We start from the raw sequence: 21,403 nt of genomic DNA, 5'->3' as shown, positions 1-21,403 counted from the left end.
GGTAAGTATTACTCTTAGTTAACTGTATTTTTGACTACCCTGCACCCTCCCATTCTCTCAACATGCCGGATAACAAAGCTTTTACTGTACATTGACTCAAACCACTCCAACAGACTAGAATAAAATACATCTTGGAATAAAGATTTTAATGCAGTTATTAAATGAAAAATTTCCAAAAGCTGTATGCCTAAGGCACAGACAATGAATACCAGGAGTGAAATTCTGGCCCATTTGAAATCAGTGGCAAGACTCCCACACATTTCAGTTAGCCTACGACTTCACACTTGGTCTTCTATGCATTCTGATATATTCTACTATCCATTCTAACATTTCCACTCATTCCTCGTTATTATGTATGTTGATGAACACATTGTTTACTGGGTATTTGGCAATGGATGCTTTACAGGGCATAATCAGTGGCAAGTATTAATATCTGGTTTGAGTATCACAGTATCTTTAGACTTTCATTTCCCCTTTCGCATTTACAGCATTGACATATAATTTATTTCCTGCTGTTATGTTAGGAACTGAAAAATCGTGCACTCCATGTTGTACTGATCCAAAGTAACAAGCAAATAGCTTCCCAAGAGAATTCCATAGAGCCCTCCTATGTGGCTGCTACTGTGTTGTGTGCTGATAACATGGATGATGATGCTTGAGACTGCTGTTGATTATAGATTGGGGTTTCTTTTGTGGTGATGGTGAAAGATTTGGTCTCAATATTGCAGGTTTATTCTACTACCCAGGATTACTTACACATGTGGGATTGAGGCAGCTTTTTTTGAAGGAAGTGTGAGTCTATCCATAGTAGTTCTACCAGCATTAAGCTGCTGTTCTACAAAAGGGACATATAAAATTGTTTTTCTCCTTTGGGCAGGTTGTTTTTAATCTTCTAAAGCTCTGCTCTGCAACCGCTCTTCTCTGCAACGGCAGGCTGGCTTCAGTGCACGATAGCAAATTTAAATGAAATTAGATGTAACTGTTTTTATAATCTAAAGGGAAGACACATAGCAATTTGTTTGAGAAACTGAGACAAATAAAATGTGGATCAGGTGTTGATGCTGCTTCCTGTGGTATTTACTGCACAATACATGGAGGAGTTATCACAAGGAAAGTCTGCTTTTGTCAATTCATTGCTTTCCTATAAATAAAATATGTGGTAAATGTGAACAGCATGTGTAAGCTTTTTCTGTCTTGGCCTCGGTTTGGATCTTTAATTTCCTTCATTCTACATAATCCTAGATACATAATCTGGCACCATGCCATCATTCATTACTCCGTTTTTTTCTCCTTTTTGTGCTTCCCTATAGAGAACAGCTGCTTTCAGGAGTCTGTCAGTAGTGCATTAAAAGCAAAGCCAAGCCTCAGGGCTGCTGCACCTTTACATAATGTCTGTTATCAAGAAACAATGATATGCAACAGTTGTTTTGTTTTTCTTAATTCAAATGACTCTAATAACAAAAGCTACCTGTAACAGTTTATCTTTTGCCGCCTATTTAATATATACACTCAATGCTGGTATCTCATTGTTAATACAACCTGCACAAAGCATGTAAAATGCATGATTAAATGAATAACCTGACCCAAATTGTGATTTTTTAAGGTGATCGTTTCTATACTTTTTCTCAAATATGAAGCTGAATTTTTCTTTGGGCTTGTTTACGCTGTCTGTTAGTGCATGGGAAGCCAGGGAGTAAATGTACAACACTCTACCTTTTGCTGCACGATAACTGCCTGCATGTACCCTGCTACCATGCATTAGAAGTTTTGTAGTTCTCTTTGAGATATTGCCATTTTCAAACAGATCATGGAGATAAGCTGTTTCTTGTAACATGTGTTTTAGTTTTACATCTTGTAGTTTATTTGAATAGCACAGAAGTAAATATGCTCTGAGATTTCAATACAAGTTCCACTTTATCAATTGCACAGTAGTGGAACTGCAAGACTGATTTGTAGCTTAAGGATTTATTACATAAATATACACAAAGGAACTACGTGTGCCTATCTTATGCTCAAACACTTTAAGAATAGATGTGTTTTATACAGTTTTCCTTGAATTTTTCAAAGCATCATGAAGGGCATGCTGGTTTTTCATTAAACACAGCCTCCATTGTATTCAACTGTGGACCAGAAGTTGATATATTCAAGTTGTGTGTGCGTGTGATCAACGCACAAATCTGTGCACACATGAGTATGAATATGCTTGTTTGAGATAACCATTTGACTCATATGTGACCCAGTGCAGACCAATGATTTAATGTAAGCAACAAAGTGTTACATTCATGTAAAGTCAAAATTGGCAGAGGTGCTCAGCTGATTATATCTTGTTTGTTTGTGTAGTGTTACTGTTTGAGTACAGTCAAACGTGAATTCTAAATACTAAACTTAGGTGCAACAAAAAACAAAACAATTCAGTAGGGTACTTAAGCAAGTGCCTAACTTTAAACATGTGAGTAGTTCCATTGATGTCAATGAGATTACTCTCATGATTTAAGTTAGGCATGGGCTAACTGTATCACTGCCTTGGAAATAATAGAAATAAAAAAGCATTTATTCTCACATAAAAAAATTTTGCTTTAAAAACATAGGGTGGAAATTACATTTAATTGAAATCCAACTAATACAGCAATTATCCAAAATAACATTTTTTTTGTACAAAAATTGTACACCTTTAAAAATCACGCAAACATTAAAGTCTGAAAAAGATCAGATTCCCCCTTCATTGCTCAGTATAAACCTCATTCAATTTATACTGTGCACCCCAATTTAACATCAATCCCTGCACGCACACATTTTATTCCATAATAGAAATATTTGGTTGATGTTCACTGTTGAATTATTTGTTAAATATCTAGAAAGAAAATGGTATATTAAGTTATGTCAGAGTTCTATATGATTTCTTGTAGAGTGATATGTTGATAGAACAGAATAATAATATGGATAGTATTGGAACGATTGTTGTGCTTGTTCTGAAATGTGTTTATTAGAGTGTGGCTTAGGTTTATGTAAATGTATGTAGACTTTGTAATCTTTAAGTAGATGCAGCCATGTATTCCATTTATGTGCCAGTGCACACAGCTCACTGGAGTTGCATAGCCCTATAAGGGCGGTACCGCCCCGACCCCCTCATTTCTTTCTCACCACCCATGGCTAGAGTTCTCGGTCTGTGTGGTGTTTTCACCTCACACTTTCGGTCTGTTTTCTGATAATTTTTTTTTCTCGTGTATACAGTACTTAGTACCTTATGTAAAATTTAGTGTTTAATATAGTATTAGAATAGTTGGCTTCCCTATGTGATGCCTTCACCAGGGTTCAAGCATTGTGCGTTGGGGGAGGGGAAGGGCGATCCCCACATGAGGTGTTTCTCGTCTCAGTGAAGAATGCAATAAAGCCCTGTGCTCCATCTATAAGTCATTCCCAAAGAGGACTCGTGGTGAGATACTTGTGGCTGAAGCAGCACATTCCTGAGCAGGCTCTGAGACCTCCTTTGGCACCAAGGCCTTTGATCTTCGGTTGACTTCAAATCCAGCACATGTTGTTGCTCCACATTTAGGCTCTGGTGTTTTCCCCAAAGAAGATGGCAAGAAAGAGGTCCCATAAAACAAATTAGGACCATTTCAGGGCTCAGGAAGACTCCTCCTCATTTACTGGCAGAGTACACCCTCTGGCACATAGGATGAAGCAGATCTGTCCAACCACTTCCTGGTATTGTGCAGAAATCAATGAGAGCCCATACTCTCAACTCCATTATCAGCCATGAGGTGTCCATTGAGTCTGGTACCGATTATGCCAGCGCCAATTATTTCCACAGTGACAATTTACCAGGAGGCATCAGACCTGCCTTGAACCTGGGTCTGCAGGGTTCTGAGTGGCCAAGACCTCATTGCATTGCTATGCTTCAGCTCTCCATCTTACAGCTTACTGATGCTTGCCTACCTGGGACCTGTGAAGCTCAGCCCAGTTTGAGGGTCTGCAGCTGAAGTCATTTTTGCCAGTCTCAGAGCAGCTGATTGGCCTGCTGGCCCTCAAGCCAGCAGCAGGAAAAGGTAACTATCTGAATAACTGGGCTCCACTCTGTTCTGGACTCTGTGCCCTGTGCTTCCTGCTCTCCTGTCGTGATTTTCTGGCATCTGATTTGTGGTTCTGACCCTTCAATTTGTCTCCTGACTCTGACCTCCTGCCATCTGACTCCTACTCCTGTCTTGTGATTGCAGACTCTGGCTTTGACTACTAAATCTGGCCACCTATGACCTGGCCATGACACTTTGCCTCTCAGTCCTGGACTCTTAACTTGTTCAGAAGTTCTCTGATACTGTGGCTCCTACCATCTCATCTGCTTTTATACCCTTGGCACCTTCTGGCCTCATCAAAGAGCTGCCAAGCTCAGGGTGCCAGGGGCTCAGAGTGTAGAGTTGAGGCCCAAACCATGCCCGGCACCGAAGGCCCCCCTCGATGGTGGTGCATCCTTGAGAATTATCATTATCTTGATGGCAGATCCCTCCACCAAGTTTGGTACTGCCCTTAGCCTCGGCGCTGGCACATCTTCCAGTACCAGCTGGGAGTCTTTTAGTATTGCCAGTATTGATCCTTCATTCCTCCTCAACATTAATGCCATCCCTGTTTTGGGCTTCAGATGAGTCTGACCATTTGTTTGTCCCATCAGGACAGGTTCCCCCATTGTCAGCAGAGAACCTCCAGGACTCCTCAAGATCCAGGTTGGGGTCATCCTCCCCATTGTTGTCACCCAATAGGCACCAGATATCGCCCTTGGATCACTATCAGTACTGATATTGGCATCTGTGCCCTGGTTGGGACAGGAGCTCTTGGCTCAGTGCCTACTGGCCACAAATGCCCTAGCTTTATGCCCAATGGTCTCCTTGGAATCCTTGGGATGCTCCTCAGTCCCTGAGGTCCAACCCTTCAACTCGCTTTAGAGTGAGATCATTGGTCTCAACACTGTCACCCACTTCCAAACCACCTCAGCTGCAAGCGACTGCTGAGCCTGTTCCCTCTGGATCTCCAGGGCTATTCTGACTGGATTCAGTGGTGCAAGAAAAGAACCTGTTTTTGGCACTGCAAACTGCATCTTCATCCTCTTCAACTCTACTGGGCCAGTGTCTGTCTTTCTGCTGGTGTCTGAGGATATTTAAGGGATATCATGACCTCCTGAGGCATCCAGATGGAATTCCTGCCGGAGAATACACATAAGCTGCTGGATAGTCTCCAATAATCAGCTCTGGAGGGAGTAGGCCTCCAAATAAATGAGGGTCTCTTGGAGCCTGGAAAGACCCCCTGGAATGCTCCAACCTCATTACCAATCACACTGAAGTGTTCAGAGAAGTGGTACTTTGTCCCCATGAAGAGTTTTGAGGATTTCTACTTCCACCCATCCCCTAAATCTCTGGTGGTAACTGCAGAAAATGACAGAGCATGGCAGGGAAGGTATAAATCCACACTTAATGACAAAAAGTCCAAGAGGAAGGACCTGATTTATACCTCCTCTTCCCTGCAGATGAATTTTGTGAACCAGCAGGTATTGCTCTCTAAATAGGACTTTGTTAATTGGGTGACCATATCTAAACTTGTGGATAAGTTGCCAGAAGCCTCAGCAAAGTGTTTAGGTAATTAATTTTACATGGCTTGTATGGTGGCCAAGACCTCATTGCAGTGGGTTCTGGATCTGGCAGATGCCTCAGCCAGAATTAAGAAATTGGCTGTGACCATGAGAAGGGCCTCATTGTTGCAGTATTCAGGCATTGCTCCCAAAGTGCAGCAGACAACTGAAGATTTACTTTTTGATGGCCGAGCATTGTTTTCAGAAAAAAAGATGAAACACTGCACTCTTTTAAAGACTCCTTTGCATTCTTTGGGAGTATATACTCCAGCTGTGAAGAGACACCGCTATAGGAGCAACAGGAGCAATACCACTTGCAGCATTTCTTTGGGCAGTCCTCCCTTCCTGTAAGGCAGTGGGGCTACTCCAGGAAGGGCCACAGTTCCCAGAGGAGAAGTTCCTCTGGCTTTGGGTTTAACCAGCTGGCTTTCCCCACATACACACACACATACATGCACACTCCATCCCCTGGCATTCAGCCAGGGCCCATTTTGACTCATGTCCTGGACAGCTATCCAGGGGTGACCTCTCTTTCTCTGACCTGTTGGGGGACTGGCTGGCTCATTTTTGCTGTGCTTGGGACCAGGGCCGGCTCCAGGCACCAGCTGAGCAAGCTGGTGCTTGGGGCGGCAGACTGTTCGAGGCGCCATTCTGCCCAATCCTAGGGCGGCACGGCCGCTTTTTTGTTGTTGTTGTTCTTGTTGTGCTCTGGATGCCCTGTAGGGGGCGGCGGTGTGGAGAACCAGAGTGCACTGCAGGGCAGTCTTCTTCCTTCCCTCCCTGCCAACCGGAGCGGAGCCCTCGTGGCAGGAGGCAGGAGGCGGCGCAGCGGGAGGGGCCGCGTGGCAGTGCCCCTGCTGTAGCCCTGGCCGCCCCCTTCTCTCTCTCTCTCCCGCTCGCTATCTCCCTCTCTCCCCCTGCACCCGCACTCTGGCCGCGCCGCAGGTTTTTTTTTTTTTTTTTGCTTGGGGTGGCCAAAAAGCCAGAGCCAGCCCTGCTTGGGACTCAATTACCAAGAACAACCTGGATCCTAAGCACCACCAGATTGGGTTATGCCATACAATTCCTTTCCATCCCTCCTCTTAGCCCCACCCCATCCCTCTTCGGGGACCCCTCTCACAAGATTCTGCTCCTCAAGCAGGTTCAGTCTCTAGTGATATTGGGGCTGTACAGAAGGTCCCCCTTCAGCATTGTGAATGGGGTCCTACTCCTGGTATTTCTTGATCCCGAAGCCCAGGGGAGGGATGAAAATTATCCTTGATCTCTGTGATTTCAACAAATGCATCAGATACATCACTATAGAAACTATCCTCCCCACCTTTAAATCACAACAACTGGTTTGCTGCCCTGGACCTTCAGGATGCTTATTTCTACATAGCAATCCTTCTGAGTTACAGGCAGTTACTCAGGCTTATCATGGCTGGCCAGCACTAGCAGAACACTTCGCTGCCTTTCAGTCTGTCTTGCACCTCCTGGGTTTTTATCAAGTGTATGATTATGATAACAGTGGAGAATTCATATCTTCCCTCATCTGGATGAGAGAACAGTCCAGAGAATAAGTCCTCTGTCATGTTCACTTCACACTATGCCTACTTGATCATCTAGGTCTAAACAGTGGGAATTCAGCATTGGTTCCAACTCAAAAGAATTGAGTTCATTGTGACCATGCTAAACTTAAGTTCAAGAGCCTTTCTACTGACAGAGCAATTCCAGGCGATTTGCCACCTATGTCTGGAGCTGCAGTCTTAACCCTAAACCACAGCTGGGTATGCCTGAAGCTGGTAGGCCATATGACTGCGTGCACACAAGTAGTCCAATATGCCAGGCGAGCCTGCATCCTCTTCAGATGTGGCTGAAGACAGTCTATCGTCTGATTCATCATCCCTTGGACAGTAGGTCCAACTCCCCCTGCCAGTCCTGGACTCCCTACAGTGACAGACAATTGAGGACAATGTATGCGAGGGAATTCCTTTCAGTCAGTTCCCACCAACCAGGACTATAGTCACCGATGCCTCCTTACTAGGTGGGGGACTGAATCTGGGATCTCTGACCGTTCAAGGCCTGTGGTCAGAACCAGTCTTTGAGCTACATGCCATCTAGAATATCTGTCAGATCTTTGATCACGGCAGGAATTTAGTTTTCATACTCTTCGACAATACCACTGTAGAGTATTATGTGAACAGACTAGGGGGAGCAGACTCCAATGTGCTGCATCAAGAGGCAATCAGGACTGTCTTCCTTGCTTCAGGGAAAACATTATCTCTTGGCTAATCACTTACTGGGGATTTGGAATCACCTGGAGGTTCACCTCAGCAGAAATTTCTACCTGAATCAATAGTGGTCTCTGAAGCCCTGTGTCCTGTGGACCATTTTCACAGTTTGGGGAATCCTGATGATTGACTTGTTTCCCGTGAGAGATGACAGTTTTTTGGTTGATGCTTTTTATTTGAGCTGAGAATCAGCTCTACTGTTTGGTTTTCCCTCCCATTCTGATCATCCCACTGGCATTTCTCACGCTGAACTTGGATCATGTCAAGCTCTTTTTCATTGCCTGAACCATGATGGAGCAACGTTGATTCTCCAACTCCTCATGTTATTGATTCAGCTCCTATATCCCTTCCTCTTTTATCCCGACTTCCTGACTCACTATCACAGTCAGGTTTTGCATTCAGCTCTCTGTAATCTCACGGTGTAGAAGCTGCATGGTTAGATGAGGAAGAGCTTCTGAACATCGTTTCAATCTGGCAAATCTTGCTTAATAATAGGGTGCTCTCGAACACAGCAGCCTATTCAGCCAAGCGGAAGTGCTTCTCAATATGGTTGTTAGCCCAGGGAGTCCAACCAAAGCTAGCTTGCATCCAGAACATTTTGGACTACCTGTTACATCTGTAGGCTTCTGGTCTTGCTCTTAGCTCATTGAAAGTCTACCTGGAGATCATTTTGGTATTTCCTCTGCCCTTTCATGGGAAGTCAGTTTTTTTCAAACTGCACTACAGTGAGGTTTTTGAAAGGAGTCACTTGTCTCCATCCACCAGTTAGAGATGGTTCTTTTGTGGGACCTTAATATTGTCTTAGCGGCTCTTATAGGACCTCTGTTTGAGCCTCTGACAACGTCTTCTGTCTACCTTCTGTGTCAGAAAACTACCTTCCTTATGATAATGTTTACAAAGAGAGAGGTTGAGTCACAGGCTTTGATGGCAGAGCCTTCTTGCATGCAATTTTCTATCGACAAAGTAAGCCCATAGTGGCACCCTGGATGGTTTCCCAGTGTCACTTGAACCAAACTATATTTACCAGTGTGCTTCCCTAAGCAGCATTCAACCCTAGAGGAACACATCTTCACACATTAGATGTCAGGCAATGTTGTGTTTTTTATCTGGATAGCAACAAACCTTTCCTATTCTCATCTCGTTAGTCTGCAAAGACTGATTGACCCTTCATTCAGTCTACGTATGAAACAAAAACTATCTCTAGATGGATAATTTCCTCTCATGACAGTATATGAAGTAGCTCAGGCTATGCGTCCTCAATGGCTGCATCTACTTGAAGAAGAAAAGTGTTACTTACCTGTAACTGTTGTTTTTCAAGATGTGATGTAGATGTGTATTCCACAACCCACCCTCAGTCCCCTCTGCATCAGAGTCAGGACTTTGTTTGGTGCGAAGAAACTCGGGGTCAGGGTGGCACTGCCTTTCCATGGCCAGGGGAAGTCTAGGGCTGCAGGGTGTGAATGCCACCCTTACAGGTACTGCTCCGCAAAGTTCTGTGACTCCAGTGTGTTAGGCATGCACACACCTAAGTAGAATACATGTCTGCATCACATCTTGAAGAACATCCGTTACAGGCAGGTAATTTTTTAACATTAATTATATTGTGTAGCGATTAGCATAGGTGTTTGTAGTGAGGTAATATTTGGATTTTTTGATTATGAAGTGACATTTTATAATCTCTTACATCTAACTTATTTTTGAGTTGCTATTTTTTCCCCATAATTTTAGGTGACAAAATTAAAGATGGGCAGTGTAGATTTTTGTGAAGTGATTCATAGATTTTAAGGTGAGAAGGGACCATCTAGTCTGACCTTCTGCAAAACACAGGCGAGAGAATTTCATTCAGTAATTCATGAGTGATGAAGGGTTGTATGGCAATAAGGAATTGGCTATTCATTCATAGAGTTTAAGGCCAGAAGGGACCACTAGATCATCTAGACTGACCTTCTATCTATCTATCTATCTATATCACAGGCCACCAACACCACCCAGCGTCTGAGCACTTAACCCAACAACAAAAATTAGACTAAAGTATTATGACCTATAGAAGTCTAGACTATTTTGTGCCACAGGCAGAGAATAGGAGGGAGCAAGATGCACCAATATCTGAGGCCCCCGCAAAGGCAGGGAGATGATTAAGTGAACTAACCACATAATCTGGGCAATAATTATTTCCTGATTATTTTTTAAAGGTTTTGAAATTTTGTAAACTGTATAATATTTTTGCAAGGGTACTATATATGGATTCCCATAAAATTCATGTGCAAACTTAACTATGTTTTAATGGCTGGTTTTGCCCCCCCCCCCAGGTGGGGGGAATCGGCTGTACTTCTCATATAAATAATAGTTCATGATGCCACTCATGCCTGTTGCACCAGAATTTTCATTATGCATATGAAATTTCACTAATTCTTGCCAGCAGACATTCTGTAGAAAGGTTTTTGCCTATGGAATTGGGAGGGGGGAAGAAAGCTCCATTTGTAGAACCCTATTCCAGAAAGAAATCAGTAGTTAAGGTGTGGGGGGATGAGGGGGGATGGTTGGGTTTTTTCGTTGGTTGGGTCTTTTTTTCTTCCTTATTCACTGGTGTTTTGTTTTCCTTTCTTGTGATCTTTTGTCTCACTATAAATGGCAACACTGGGCATAATAACCATGCATTCCCCCCACATTTTACTATACTTACTTTTCATGTTGTCCCTTATGAATCATACTTCAACACTATTTTTAAATCAGTATGCTTATAGTAGGTGGTGTGGCTGTTTCTTTCCATTTTCCTCCTCTGGCAGTCTTTTGTCTGAAGTTGGTTGAAGAATATAAATTGGCACTGACCTCCTTTCTATCTCTGCAGCCCTTGCTTTTAAATACCCTGTATAGTCCTACTATATGTGTACTGTTGGTAAGCAGATAAAGCAGACTTGCCTGAGAAAGAAAAGATACTCTAAGATGTGAATTAAATAATGGCCATAAGTCAAAGTAATTTTTCTTTTGATAATAGCTGCCTTATTCATGGATGAATGTTTCTAAGGATTACTTTTTCTGTTAATTAGTTAACACATTTTTCATGTGTGATGTTAAACCTGAATCTCCTGATTTTTAATACAAAACATCTGAGAGAATTTCACTTGAAAGTCTTAAGTAAAATAAACTACATGTTGTTCTAGTGTGCCATTAAGCTTTTGTCTCCATTAAGAAACTTCAATAATCAATACCTCTTTATAAGCATTATTTATAAAATATTTGTGTCCAAGGATTATGATGATATAATTCCCTTTCTGGAACATACTTTTAAATTAGTTTTAAAATTAAAGGGTTCTGGTACTCTCAATTACATTATATCTAGAACAAATTTTCAGAACATAGCTGAGAAAGAAGCTTGCAACTTAAAATGGTATTTTTTCCCCCACAGATGGAAAGGTTGAAGTGACAAAAGAAGGTGTGAAACTGTGTACTATGGGACCTGGCAAAGTATTTGGGGAGCTAGCCATCCTTTACAATTGCACCCGGACAGCAACCGTCAAAAGTAAGACAATTTTAGAATTTAAAAGCTTCAAAATATTTACGCAGCTATTAATGCTTGGCTTGATTACACTTAGGTCAGTTCTCAGTTTCATAGGGGGTTCTTGATTGTAAAACATTATTAAAATATTTCAGATTTATTAATTCAGTTGCCCTTTTCCAAATTGGTTTTGGATATTGTAGCATGGATATGTTGTACTCTGGAATGTGTTTCATTCTTTGCATTTCAGCAGAGTTGACGTTTTCTTTGCTAAAATTATTTTATAAAAAAGAAAAGCCAAGTTTTTACCTACTTAAGTTGTGTTGTGTCTGCAATAAATTTTCCCTCACTCAAACTCTTTAAACTCATGAAAACAAGAGAATATTTTCCCATATTAAACAAAAGGAACTTCAATAACCCAGTAGTCACCGAAGTACAATGAACAATCCCTCTTCTGTATGTTGGAAAGACTGGTGGCAGCTAATAGATGCAAACTGTTTTGGCATCATCCACTTTATCATTCCAAACTGTTTCACTTTCTACTTCTGCTAGGAAAGTCAGACAAGGAGCTTCACTGACAGTGATGTCATTTATTTGGGCTGAACTCCTGATGTAGCTGCTTGTTTTATGTGTTAATTTAAGTCTTTTATGGATTTGAAGAAGACAGGAAGAAAATGTCTCACTTGTGCAGGACATTCAGCTCTGACTTTGTTTTAGTAGAAACATCCCACATTTGTGTTGTGACTTATGTTAGCTCATCCAAGAGAGCAGCCTGTGGCTAATTCAGTGCCTTCTCTTGCTACATTCTGAGGGTTAAGTGGGGGCCCCAAGGATCAGAAGTTTGATAGTGAAGATGGCAAAGACTGAGATCATCATACCACATGACCTCAGGTCTTGAAAATGTGGGCAGTTTTCTTTCTAAGGTTGCCATAGGATTTAATATCTCTGTAGTCTCCCATTGCACTCCAAACCTGCTGTGCACATTCTCAGCCAATACACCACAGTGTGGAGCCAAAGGGAGCTTTGATATGGGGATGGGTGCAGAATGGTAAGTCCCTGTCTTTATTTTCCCCACTCCATGGTGACGTATTATATGAGGAGGATGCTAGAACTTCAAATGTGGTTGCAACAAAAAGAAAATGTCCAGTAGCTTACAGGTTTAGCCTTCAGAAAGAACTCTATAAGAATTGGAGATACATATTTTTTTGGCAGGTCAATTTCAACTCTATGAAATAGCTGGTTAATGCATATTGGAATGCCCCTGATTCTAAAAGTCCTTTTATTTGCAACACAAGCTGACAAGCAGCTGGATGGTGCTCATCCCCATGTTAAATACAGTTGCCATATTCCATTGTTCCTCTGTAAAACAATGTGTTCTAGGAACATGCTGTGCATAAATGTGTTGAGAGGTGTGAGGGAAATTTTTACCTCATACATGAGAATTTTTTTAAAAAAATCTGTCATGTAAAATGAGATTACAGGAGGTCATTCAGACTTATGTTCACACATTCAGAACCAGGGATGGTAAAATACACTGACAGCCCTTTCTGATCTTGAAAATAAGAGGATGGTGATGACCTGTGAAATATAGACTCACAAGGTTTCTATAAGAGATAACAAATAAAGAATACTTTTGTTGTAAAGACTGTCTAAAGGCAGTGGTGATAGATAGGTAATTGGAAGAATATGGAAGAAAAAGGTAAGATAGAAACCAATGAGACATGTCAGACTCTGCAAAAGAAAAAAAATTTAAAATGCCCAACCTTAAAAAAAAAAAAAAAAAAAAAAAGGCAGAATTATGGCAGAAATAACAGAAAGGTAAAGGTAGTTAAATGTCCTGGAAAACCAAAGCTCTTCACAGTCACAGACAATGTGGCCAAAGTAATCAGTGATATGTCATTGCAAGAGAATGGGAATGAGAAGAAGACAAATCATTTCTAAAATAGAAAATAAGGAGATAGTTGTTTGTTTATTATTATTAATGTTGACTTTTGCATGCTGTTCATTTCCAACCAGCAAATGAACAGACAAGAAAACAGTGTATTGCTAGTCTTATTACACTTATTATTTCTCACTCTGTCCTTTCTCATTAGCCTTCTTCTAAACTGTTGATTGGTGCCTATTTGTAACTGCATCTTTCTTTGCTTATTAAATTAGGGGCACTAGTAAGGTTGGTACTATTGCCACCCTGAAAGACCTTTTCCTTAAGAAAGAAGTAGGAAGCATTATTATTAAGCATTCTCTTGCTTTCCCACTGGCATATTAAAATGGTAGTAATTATGCACCTTCTTCTGTAGGCAGCTGTTGTGAATGTAATCTCATTTAGAATGCTAACAAGTGACTTTAATGCAATTTCTGTCTCTCATTATTGCACTAGTAAGTGAGTGGCAGTCATGACTATAATCAACTCTATATCCTTTCAAGTCTAGTGACGTGAGGTCACCATTTGACTTTTTTGGAGCCATTTTGGCTAGACTTACATGTATATATACACGATTTTGAGGTGCATAGAACATTTTAGGAGACATTATTGACTAATACACTTAAATTATAACTATAGACGCTGACAATCTTATTAAAACATCTGTGGTTTTTTTATTTTTTCTGTGTCTAAACAATTAGTAAACGTACTTGTTAAAACTCTAGAAAGTCAAGTACTAGTAAGAATGATAAGTCTGAAGGGAATGATTCAGCTGAAACAAGCACCTTGGAGAGTAAGCTGCTAATTCTTTATTTGAGGAAGTAGGTTGACTGAATAACTGTGATAAAAGTAAACATTCATCTGATTTTACTGATGGTGATTATAAAATATACCAAGGGACATATTTTGTCTTCTATGAAAAAAAGTTAAAAGAAAAACATTCTGTAGTAAACCACTGTCCCCAGGCCTCTCCTCGTCCTCCTATCCAGGACCTCAAACTTAACCATGAACAGATTAAATTTGGCAATCCTAACCATACCAGAAATAACTACTTACAAAGTTTGTAAAAGCAAATTTTAATAAGAGGTACAACACTTTGAACACACTCACACATGAATGTGATGAATGAGCTGTCTTACTGATTAAAGGTGTTCCACAGCTGGTTAAAATAGGGAAATAAACAGATTTAAGTCTCTTGCGATCAGCTGGTGAATGAAATTCTTTTTTTTTTTCATCACTTCCATTTAAAAGAAACTTGACTTGTGATATTCAAGAAAGAAATTGTGATGAAAATGTTCAAGTCTCTGACAACTTAATCTGGGCATTCCTTCAGCAACAACCAAAAATCTGCGGATCTCCTAGCTAGATAGAGGGTGCTCTCATAGAAGAGGTCTGTCATTTTGTCTTGTCTTGGCCCAGACTTAAATTATAAACCAGATGAGACTACTATGATCATCTAGTCTGACCTCCTTGAATGAATTCCTGCATGTATTATAGCGTATCTAAACAGCTTATTTTCTCCATTAGTGGAAATGTTTATCACAATGCTTGATAAGCTGTTCCAATGGCTAGCTATCCTCATTGTTAAAATTTTACTCTTTACTTTTAGTCTGAATTTGTCTAGCTTCAATTTTCAGCCACTGGAACTTGCTATACCTTAGTGTGGTGGAATGAAGGGCCCTCTATGCTCAGATTTTTTGTTCCTTATGTAGGTCTGTGATCAAGCCACCCCTTAACCTTTTCTTTGTTTAGATAGACTCAAGCAGCTCAACTTGTTTATCACAATAATGCATATTTTCTATTCCTTTAATCATTCTTGTGGCTCTTCTTTGAAACCTCTTCAATCTATCATCATTCTTCTTGAATTGTTGGCACCAGAACTGGACACAGTATTCCATTAGACGTCATGCCAGTGACAGAAGTAATATAACCTCCTTCTCAAGATTCTTCTATTTATACATCCAAGGATTGCATTAGCTCTTTTGGCTATGGATTTACACTGGGAGTTCTTGTTCAACTGATTATCCACCATGAACCCCAAGTCCTTTTCAGAGCCACTGTTTTCTGTGACAGAATTTCACTATCCTGGAAACCTACATTTTGTTCTGAGATGTATGACTTTATTTAACCATATAAAAACAAAAATTGTTCGCTTGCATCCAGGTTACTGAGCAACCTAGAAAGCCCTATATTCGAGACCTGTCCTCTTTATTATTTACTATTCCCCCAATCTTTGTGCCATCTGCAAAATTTATCATTAATGGTTTTGTTTTCTTCTAGTTCATTAATAAAAATATTAAATAACATAAAGCTAAGAATCAGTCCCTGTTTGACACCACTAGAAACACCTAATCAATGTTGCTAAGTAAACATCAGCTTGAATGAAGGTGTGATTCACTGGGAAAATAGTCCTAAGCAGGATGCTGATGAGATTTCCTGATCATTCCTGACTGGTTATTCAGTTCCATCATGAAGTCTGAAGTCATGAAGCTGTGCTCAGTATTACCAATTTCCAAGCTGTCTGATGAATGCTTCTAACCCATCATGCATGAACCGATCATTCATATTCTGCCCCGAGAGAACAGCTCAGCTCGTTAGATGTCATCAAGGTAAGCTAAGCATGCCACCCAGGATAAATTATCGAAGGCTTTAGAAGGGGTGATAGCTGATCATTCAGAGAAACCAGCATGTGTACTTGAATTGAGAGTGCCAAACTGGTACTTCATCTAGTAAGTGCCACCTCACATTAGCATTACAGGAGTTGCAGCTGCAGGAAACTCATGCCATTGCAGAGCAATTTAAACAGTCCAGAATTCATTGGATGACCTTTATTAAAGCTCACTACTAGCACACATTTTTAAACACTTTCTTAGAAGCACGAGCCTGATGGTCTATGAAACATAAAACTATGAGACATAGGTACAATGTTTGGGATCTGTGTAATAAGAAGTTTGTTCTTAGTTGTTGCCAAATTAGATGTTAGCCAAATTAGACCATTTTATTGGGGAAAAATCATTTGTTTTCACAACCTACAGTGCAAAATTTACGTTAGAAATTAGGTGAGGAGGCAATGATACCATAAACTCTTCCTAAAGAGAAGGAAATGATGATGCCAAAGCATTTAAAATAGCAGTGTAAACTTAAGCTCCTATATCCATACTTAAGTGCCTAAATTAGTGGCCAGATTGAAGTGTTGATACCCAACAGCTCCTATTGACCTCAGTGGGTACTGCTGAGTGCTTGGCATATTTGAAAATCTGGCCATTTATTTAGATACCTAAATATGATTTTGGAAGCCTAATTTTAGGCTCGTAACTTTGAAGTTTTTCTTTTGGTTTCCAAATACTAGAGCAAAAAGAAGTTGTGGAGAGTCTGCTTTATATGTCTCCAAGTGTGTCGTTATCATGTTTTTTCTCAAGTACTGCACTAGCCCATGATTTCACTTTCACCACAAATACCTCTAAAGCAAAACTGATTACTGTTCTTGTATTGTGTTTCACTCCAAGTTCTTTGAAGACCAAAATACAAAACTTGAAGCTGCAGACAGCTGAAAGTAGAAACATAGCAGAAAGGACTAAACTTTAACAGTGTTTACCTTCTCCCCTTGTTCCCTGAAATCATGAGAACTCATGTTGAATTTACCAACCTGATCCTAGTAGTATGCCAGAATAAAGAGAAAGCAGCCCCGGCCTTTAGTTTCTGCAGATATGCTCTACAGATAAATGACTGTCAGCTCTATATTTGGTAGTCACTTTAATCCTCTGCATGGAGCAACATTTTCTACAGATAGACATCTGATCACCTATATATCCCAAATTATTACTGCATCATCTACACGGGAAACTACTTTAACTTCTTAAAATGGTAACAGTTAAAACTGTAGTTTCAGGACACTGAGAGACTACGTTGTTTGCAGGTATAGTTCTAAAAAGAGCATTTTAGTATTCTATTAGTATTCTAAATAGCAAATGTGGATTTTTTTGTTTTATTTGTAGCTACAATACTTATGCCAAATAAATGTATTCTAAGGAGCAAGATAGCAATAGGATTCTTAATCTTTCACTCCAGAATTGCTGGCTCAAATTTGATAGATGGAGATAGTGACTAAGACAGTCCCCTAGAGACTGTTCAAAATGAACTGGTGGACAGGTGTCTGCACCACAAAAACACCATTGCAACTGACACTAATCAGTAATCTTGCTGGCAGATCCAACAGAGGATGAAGACTGGGTATATTATTGGTAGGTATGAATAATCCTACTAATTTCCAAAAGTAGCTTGCCAAATCAGGAGAAAGCAAATTGGTGCAGTAGCTTGCACTATCCATGCTGTACTTGCTTCATGACTTTGGATTTCTGACTGAACCAGAGACTATTACAATGCTGTTTTCTTTACCTCCTTTTAAAGCCCTACTTCCTCCAAGCTATTTCTGCCTACTCCTGAACAGTAGGTAGCTGCTTCCCTTTGCGCCTAACCTTATAAACTAAATTGTTGTATGAGGCGAAGAGCTACTAAGTGCTTGTACATTTAAGCATCTCTGAACACTGTTCATCAGCTGAGTTTTGGAACAAAGCCAGAAGTCAAAATTCAGTTGTTGTTTAAAGAGGTATTCCATTGCTCTTCCAATACCAGTAACATATGCAGGTATTAGCAGAAGCAGGGCTGGATTAAAGAATTTTGGGGTCTAGTGCATTATGGAAATGATCCTCCCCAGGCACCAACCCTGCACCAGCACCCGCTTATCCTAACAGCCTACATGCACATCCCATCTGCCCTGACATACACCCTGCTCACCATCCCCTCACCCTACAGCCCTCCAACACTCCCCATTCACCCCGTAGCCCACAAACAACTCATTCTCAGCCCCCACCAACTCATCCCCACTTATCTGCACTTACTTTGCTCAGAGCTCCACTCCTGCCCCAGGCTAGGGTGGCTCCACTTGCTCCCAGCACCAATCCTGCACTCGCATGTCCCTAAGCTACTCAGGTTTGGCATGACTGCCCCCATCATGTGGAGGAGTGGCTGGCCTGAACTTGAGTGAGCAGTGTTGCAAACCAACACAGTGGTTTGGCCTGGCTCCTCCTCCCTCTGACCCCTCTTCGCCCCCCTCGAATCACCAGGGCCTCCTGAGATAGGGACAGTGTGTAAGAACACCAAGTGCACATCGGTTAATCTGGGCCTGAGCAGAAGAATGTGGTTTGAATGAAAAGGATTCTGGGAAAGTCATGTGGAAAGACTCCTGGTATAGACACATCTTGGCTGCACATTCAGCCCAGTCGTTCCAAACTCAGTCACATGCTGAGCTACATAATACAAAGCCACCCAGAAAACCAGTTGGAAGGACAACAAAGAACAATCCACTCCCCTATTACAGAGTCATGAACCTTGGAAGGTAGTGTCCTTGAGAGGGATGGACTGTATGTAAGAAAGACACTGACTTCTCTCTTTGTCAATTCAACAGAGTAGACTTTTTTATTAAATTATTTGGATCCTGGCCTATAAGACTTACAAACACATATGCTGGAATATGTGACATTTTGCTAATGCAAAATTTAACAGCAACAAATATTTTTTGAAAGTGAAAAATTAAAATCTACTTGCTGAATGAGATCTCAGTTCAAAAAGTGAGGAAACCTAAAAATCTTAGAAAAATACTATTAGCTTGGGATAAAAGGAAAAGCCAGAGTAGGTATTTTACTTCTAATTCAGCATACTAATTCACAGATTACACAAGCATAATATTTTATGATATAGATGCTTCTAAATAAGAAACTGAAACAGCATGCATTCCAGGTGACTGACAGAGAAAACAATTAATTATAAATGCAGTTATCTCTAAGTGTAATGAGTGATCCTGCACTGTCATACTTCTTCCACCACCCTGGAGAAAAAATGAGGTTAATAGATAAAACCCTGCTAATTAGGAACTTTCTCTGCATCCTGATAGGGAACTAAGTAAAGGAAAACTTTGTTCTGCTTATTCCTCTGTAAGCAGAGCCTTATTTGCCACTGGAAGAATCAGAAAGAAGGAAGCAGGAAGAGAGAGCGAGAGATAGACAGAGATCGATAATAGAACATTTGAAATTGACTGTATTTATGAGGACACATTAACAATGAGGCAGTAGGTAGTGAGTCAAAGTGAAAAAGTCAACTTGTATGTACAATTAAGCTTTTTTAAAAAATCAATATTTGATAAAGGAGTAGACTTGTTTAGCAAATGAAAATTTGTTTCACATTAACAATGTGCAATGGTTGTTATGACTCTTAAAGACTAATCCCAATAGCGCTAAAACTCAAGTAAATTCTGAGAACAAAATAGTGTTAAGAATGGAATAGATTATCAATGCACAAAAGAAAGATGTTGTGTGTATTTAAGAGATGTCCTTTGTGTCCAAATTACACTTTTCGCAGTAGGCATAATTCTAAAAAAAAAAAATTCCCTTGACCCTACATGAACCAAAAACATGCTGAATTCAGTGGGGCTATGCTTAGCCTGAACTGAGACCCATATGTTTAAGAACTTTAAGTTACGGATAAAATAGAGAAGCACAAACTAAAGACATTAAATCATAAGTTATGCAAGTTTCTTTGTTAGAACTAAAAATGCCTCTCCACAAACAGAAGAATAATAGTTTTTCCGTTTTTTATTCCTATCAGCAAAACTAATTGTACAAAAATCACCTCTACATTGCAGAGCAAGGGGAGCAATTTTCCTGTTTTGCTGTAAGCGTGGATAAGTTGGAGTTTTCTTGAACTACTGTTTATTGAGCCCTCTGGATATCCATCTCCAGCATAATAGCCAGTTACATTTACAGAGAAAGGCATTACATTGACAAAGAGTTTGGTACCAATGATAATTTGCTGAGAAAACTAAGATAACAAACTTCCAGTTGTCTATGAAAAGAAATACAGCTACTCAGGGTAAGAACCATTTGAAAGCCTTAGTGATGGAAAGTTGTCTTTTACTGTTTGTTATATAAACCTACTGTGGAAAGTTTATTCAGAGCTCATTGAAACAATCAAATTGCTGTAAGAAAAATAGCAATGCATTCTAGGTACATCTCTACCTCGATATAACGCTGTCCTCAGGAGCCAAAAAATCTTACCGCGTTATAGGTGAAACGACGTTATATCGAACTTGCTTTGATCCACTGGAGTACGCAACCTCCCCCCCCCCCACCCCCCCCCCGAGCACTGCTTTACTGCGTTAGCTGAATTCGTGTTATATCGGGTCACGTTATATCGGGGTAGAGGTGTATTCAGATACTTGGTTAAAGCCTATTAAGTATTACAATAAAACATTGCAAAGCCTGCAAGCAAGATCAGGCCTCAATACATTTTGCATTATAAAAGGACAAGTGGCCCTCTACATGCTTCATGATGGGTAAGTGAGAATACAGTACTTAGTTTATAGGTAAATTAAAAAAAATCACTTTAATAAGTGGGACTAATTGGCAAGGTTGAAGCATTTTGGAATATTGGAGTGAATAAACTTGCCCTTGTGCTGTTGATGTGCAGAAATAGTTGTGGGGGCAAGTAATAACTTCAGTCTCCAGGGCTGACAGGCCATGACTGTTGCACACACATACATAAAACTGTTCTAGCGGTTTTCATTTTTCTCTCTTACATAAATGTGACAACATTTTAAGTTCTACAATAGTTTAATATGTCTCTGCTAATACAACATTAACTTAAAGTTGCTGAAACCAATCAAGAATATAAGCACTAGCCTAATCTTTTATTATTATTATTATTATTATTTTATTATTATTTATTTGGAAATGGAGATAAAGACACAGAACCGAGTGACTGTGAAAATAGTTGGATTTGGTTCCGATTGTGATTAAGCCTCTCAGAAATGTTGGCCTTTGTTTAAACTTGTATCCTTTCAACGTGGTTAGAACATTTTATAAGCATGATGTCAATTTGTAGCCTTGGATTTCAGCACTCAAATCAGTGAATAGAGTATCAGGGCAATGCATCATGACATGATCTCAGTACAACTCAAGCATTTCCAAACTTTTACTGCGATGGCTGCATTCCTAAACACACTGTACAGTTCTTGTTCATCTCAAGTTTTCTTTATTTTCACCATAGTT

The 21,403-nt window shown here is 40.2% G+C and overlaps 1 protein-coding gene across 6 annotated transcripts in view; it reads left to right on the top strand.

Annotated features, from left to right (window-relative positions):
- The window catches only part of PRKG1 (protein kinase cGMP-dependent 1), an 887,331-nt gene that overhangs the window by 345,673 nt on the left and 520,255 nt on the right, over nt 1-21,403 (top strand). For all 6 annotated transcript variants that reach the window (XM_005292477.5, XM_065552028.1, XM_065552030.1 and 3 more), the window contains one exon: nt 11,291-11,404. In XM_005292477.5, the coding sequence (XP_005292534.2) occupies nt 11,291-11,404 (114 nt within the window). The remainder of the gene's footprint in view (nt 1-11,290; nt 11,405-21,403) is intronic.

This window comes from Chrysemys picta, chromosome 7 (genome assembly GCF_011386835.1).
Source record: "Chrysemys picta bellii isolate R12L10 chromosome 7, ASM1138683v2, whole genome shotgun sequence".
In the NCBI taxonomy this organism is placed as follows: domain Eukaryota; kingdom Metazoa; phylum Chordata; order Testudines; family Emydidae; genus Chrysemys; species Chrysemys picta.
Note: the sequence above shows the minus strand (reverse complement) of the source record. Positions and strands in the feature narration are given on the sequence as shown.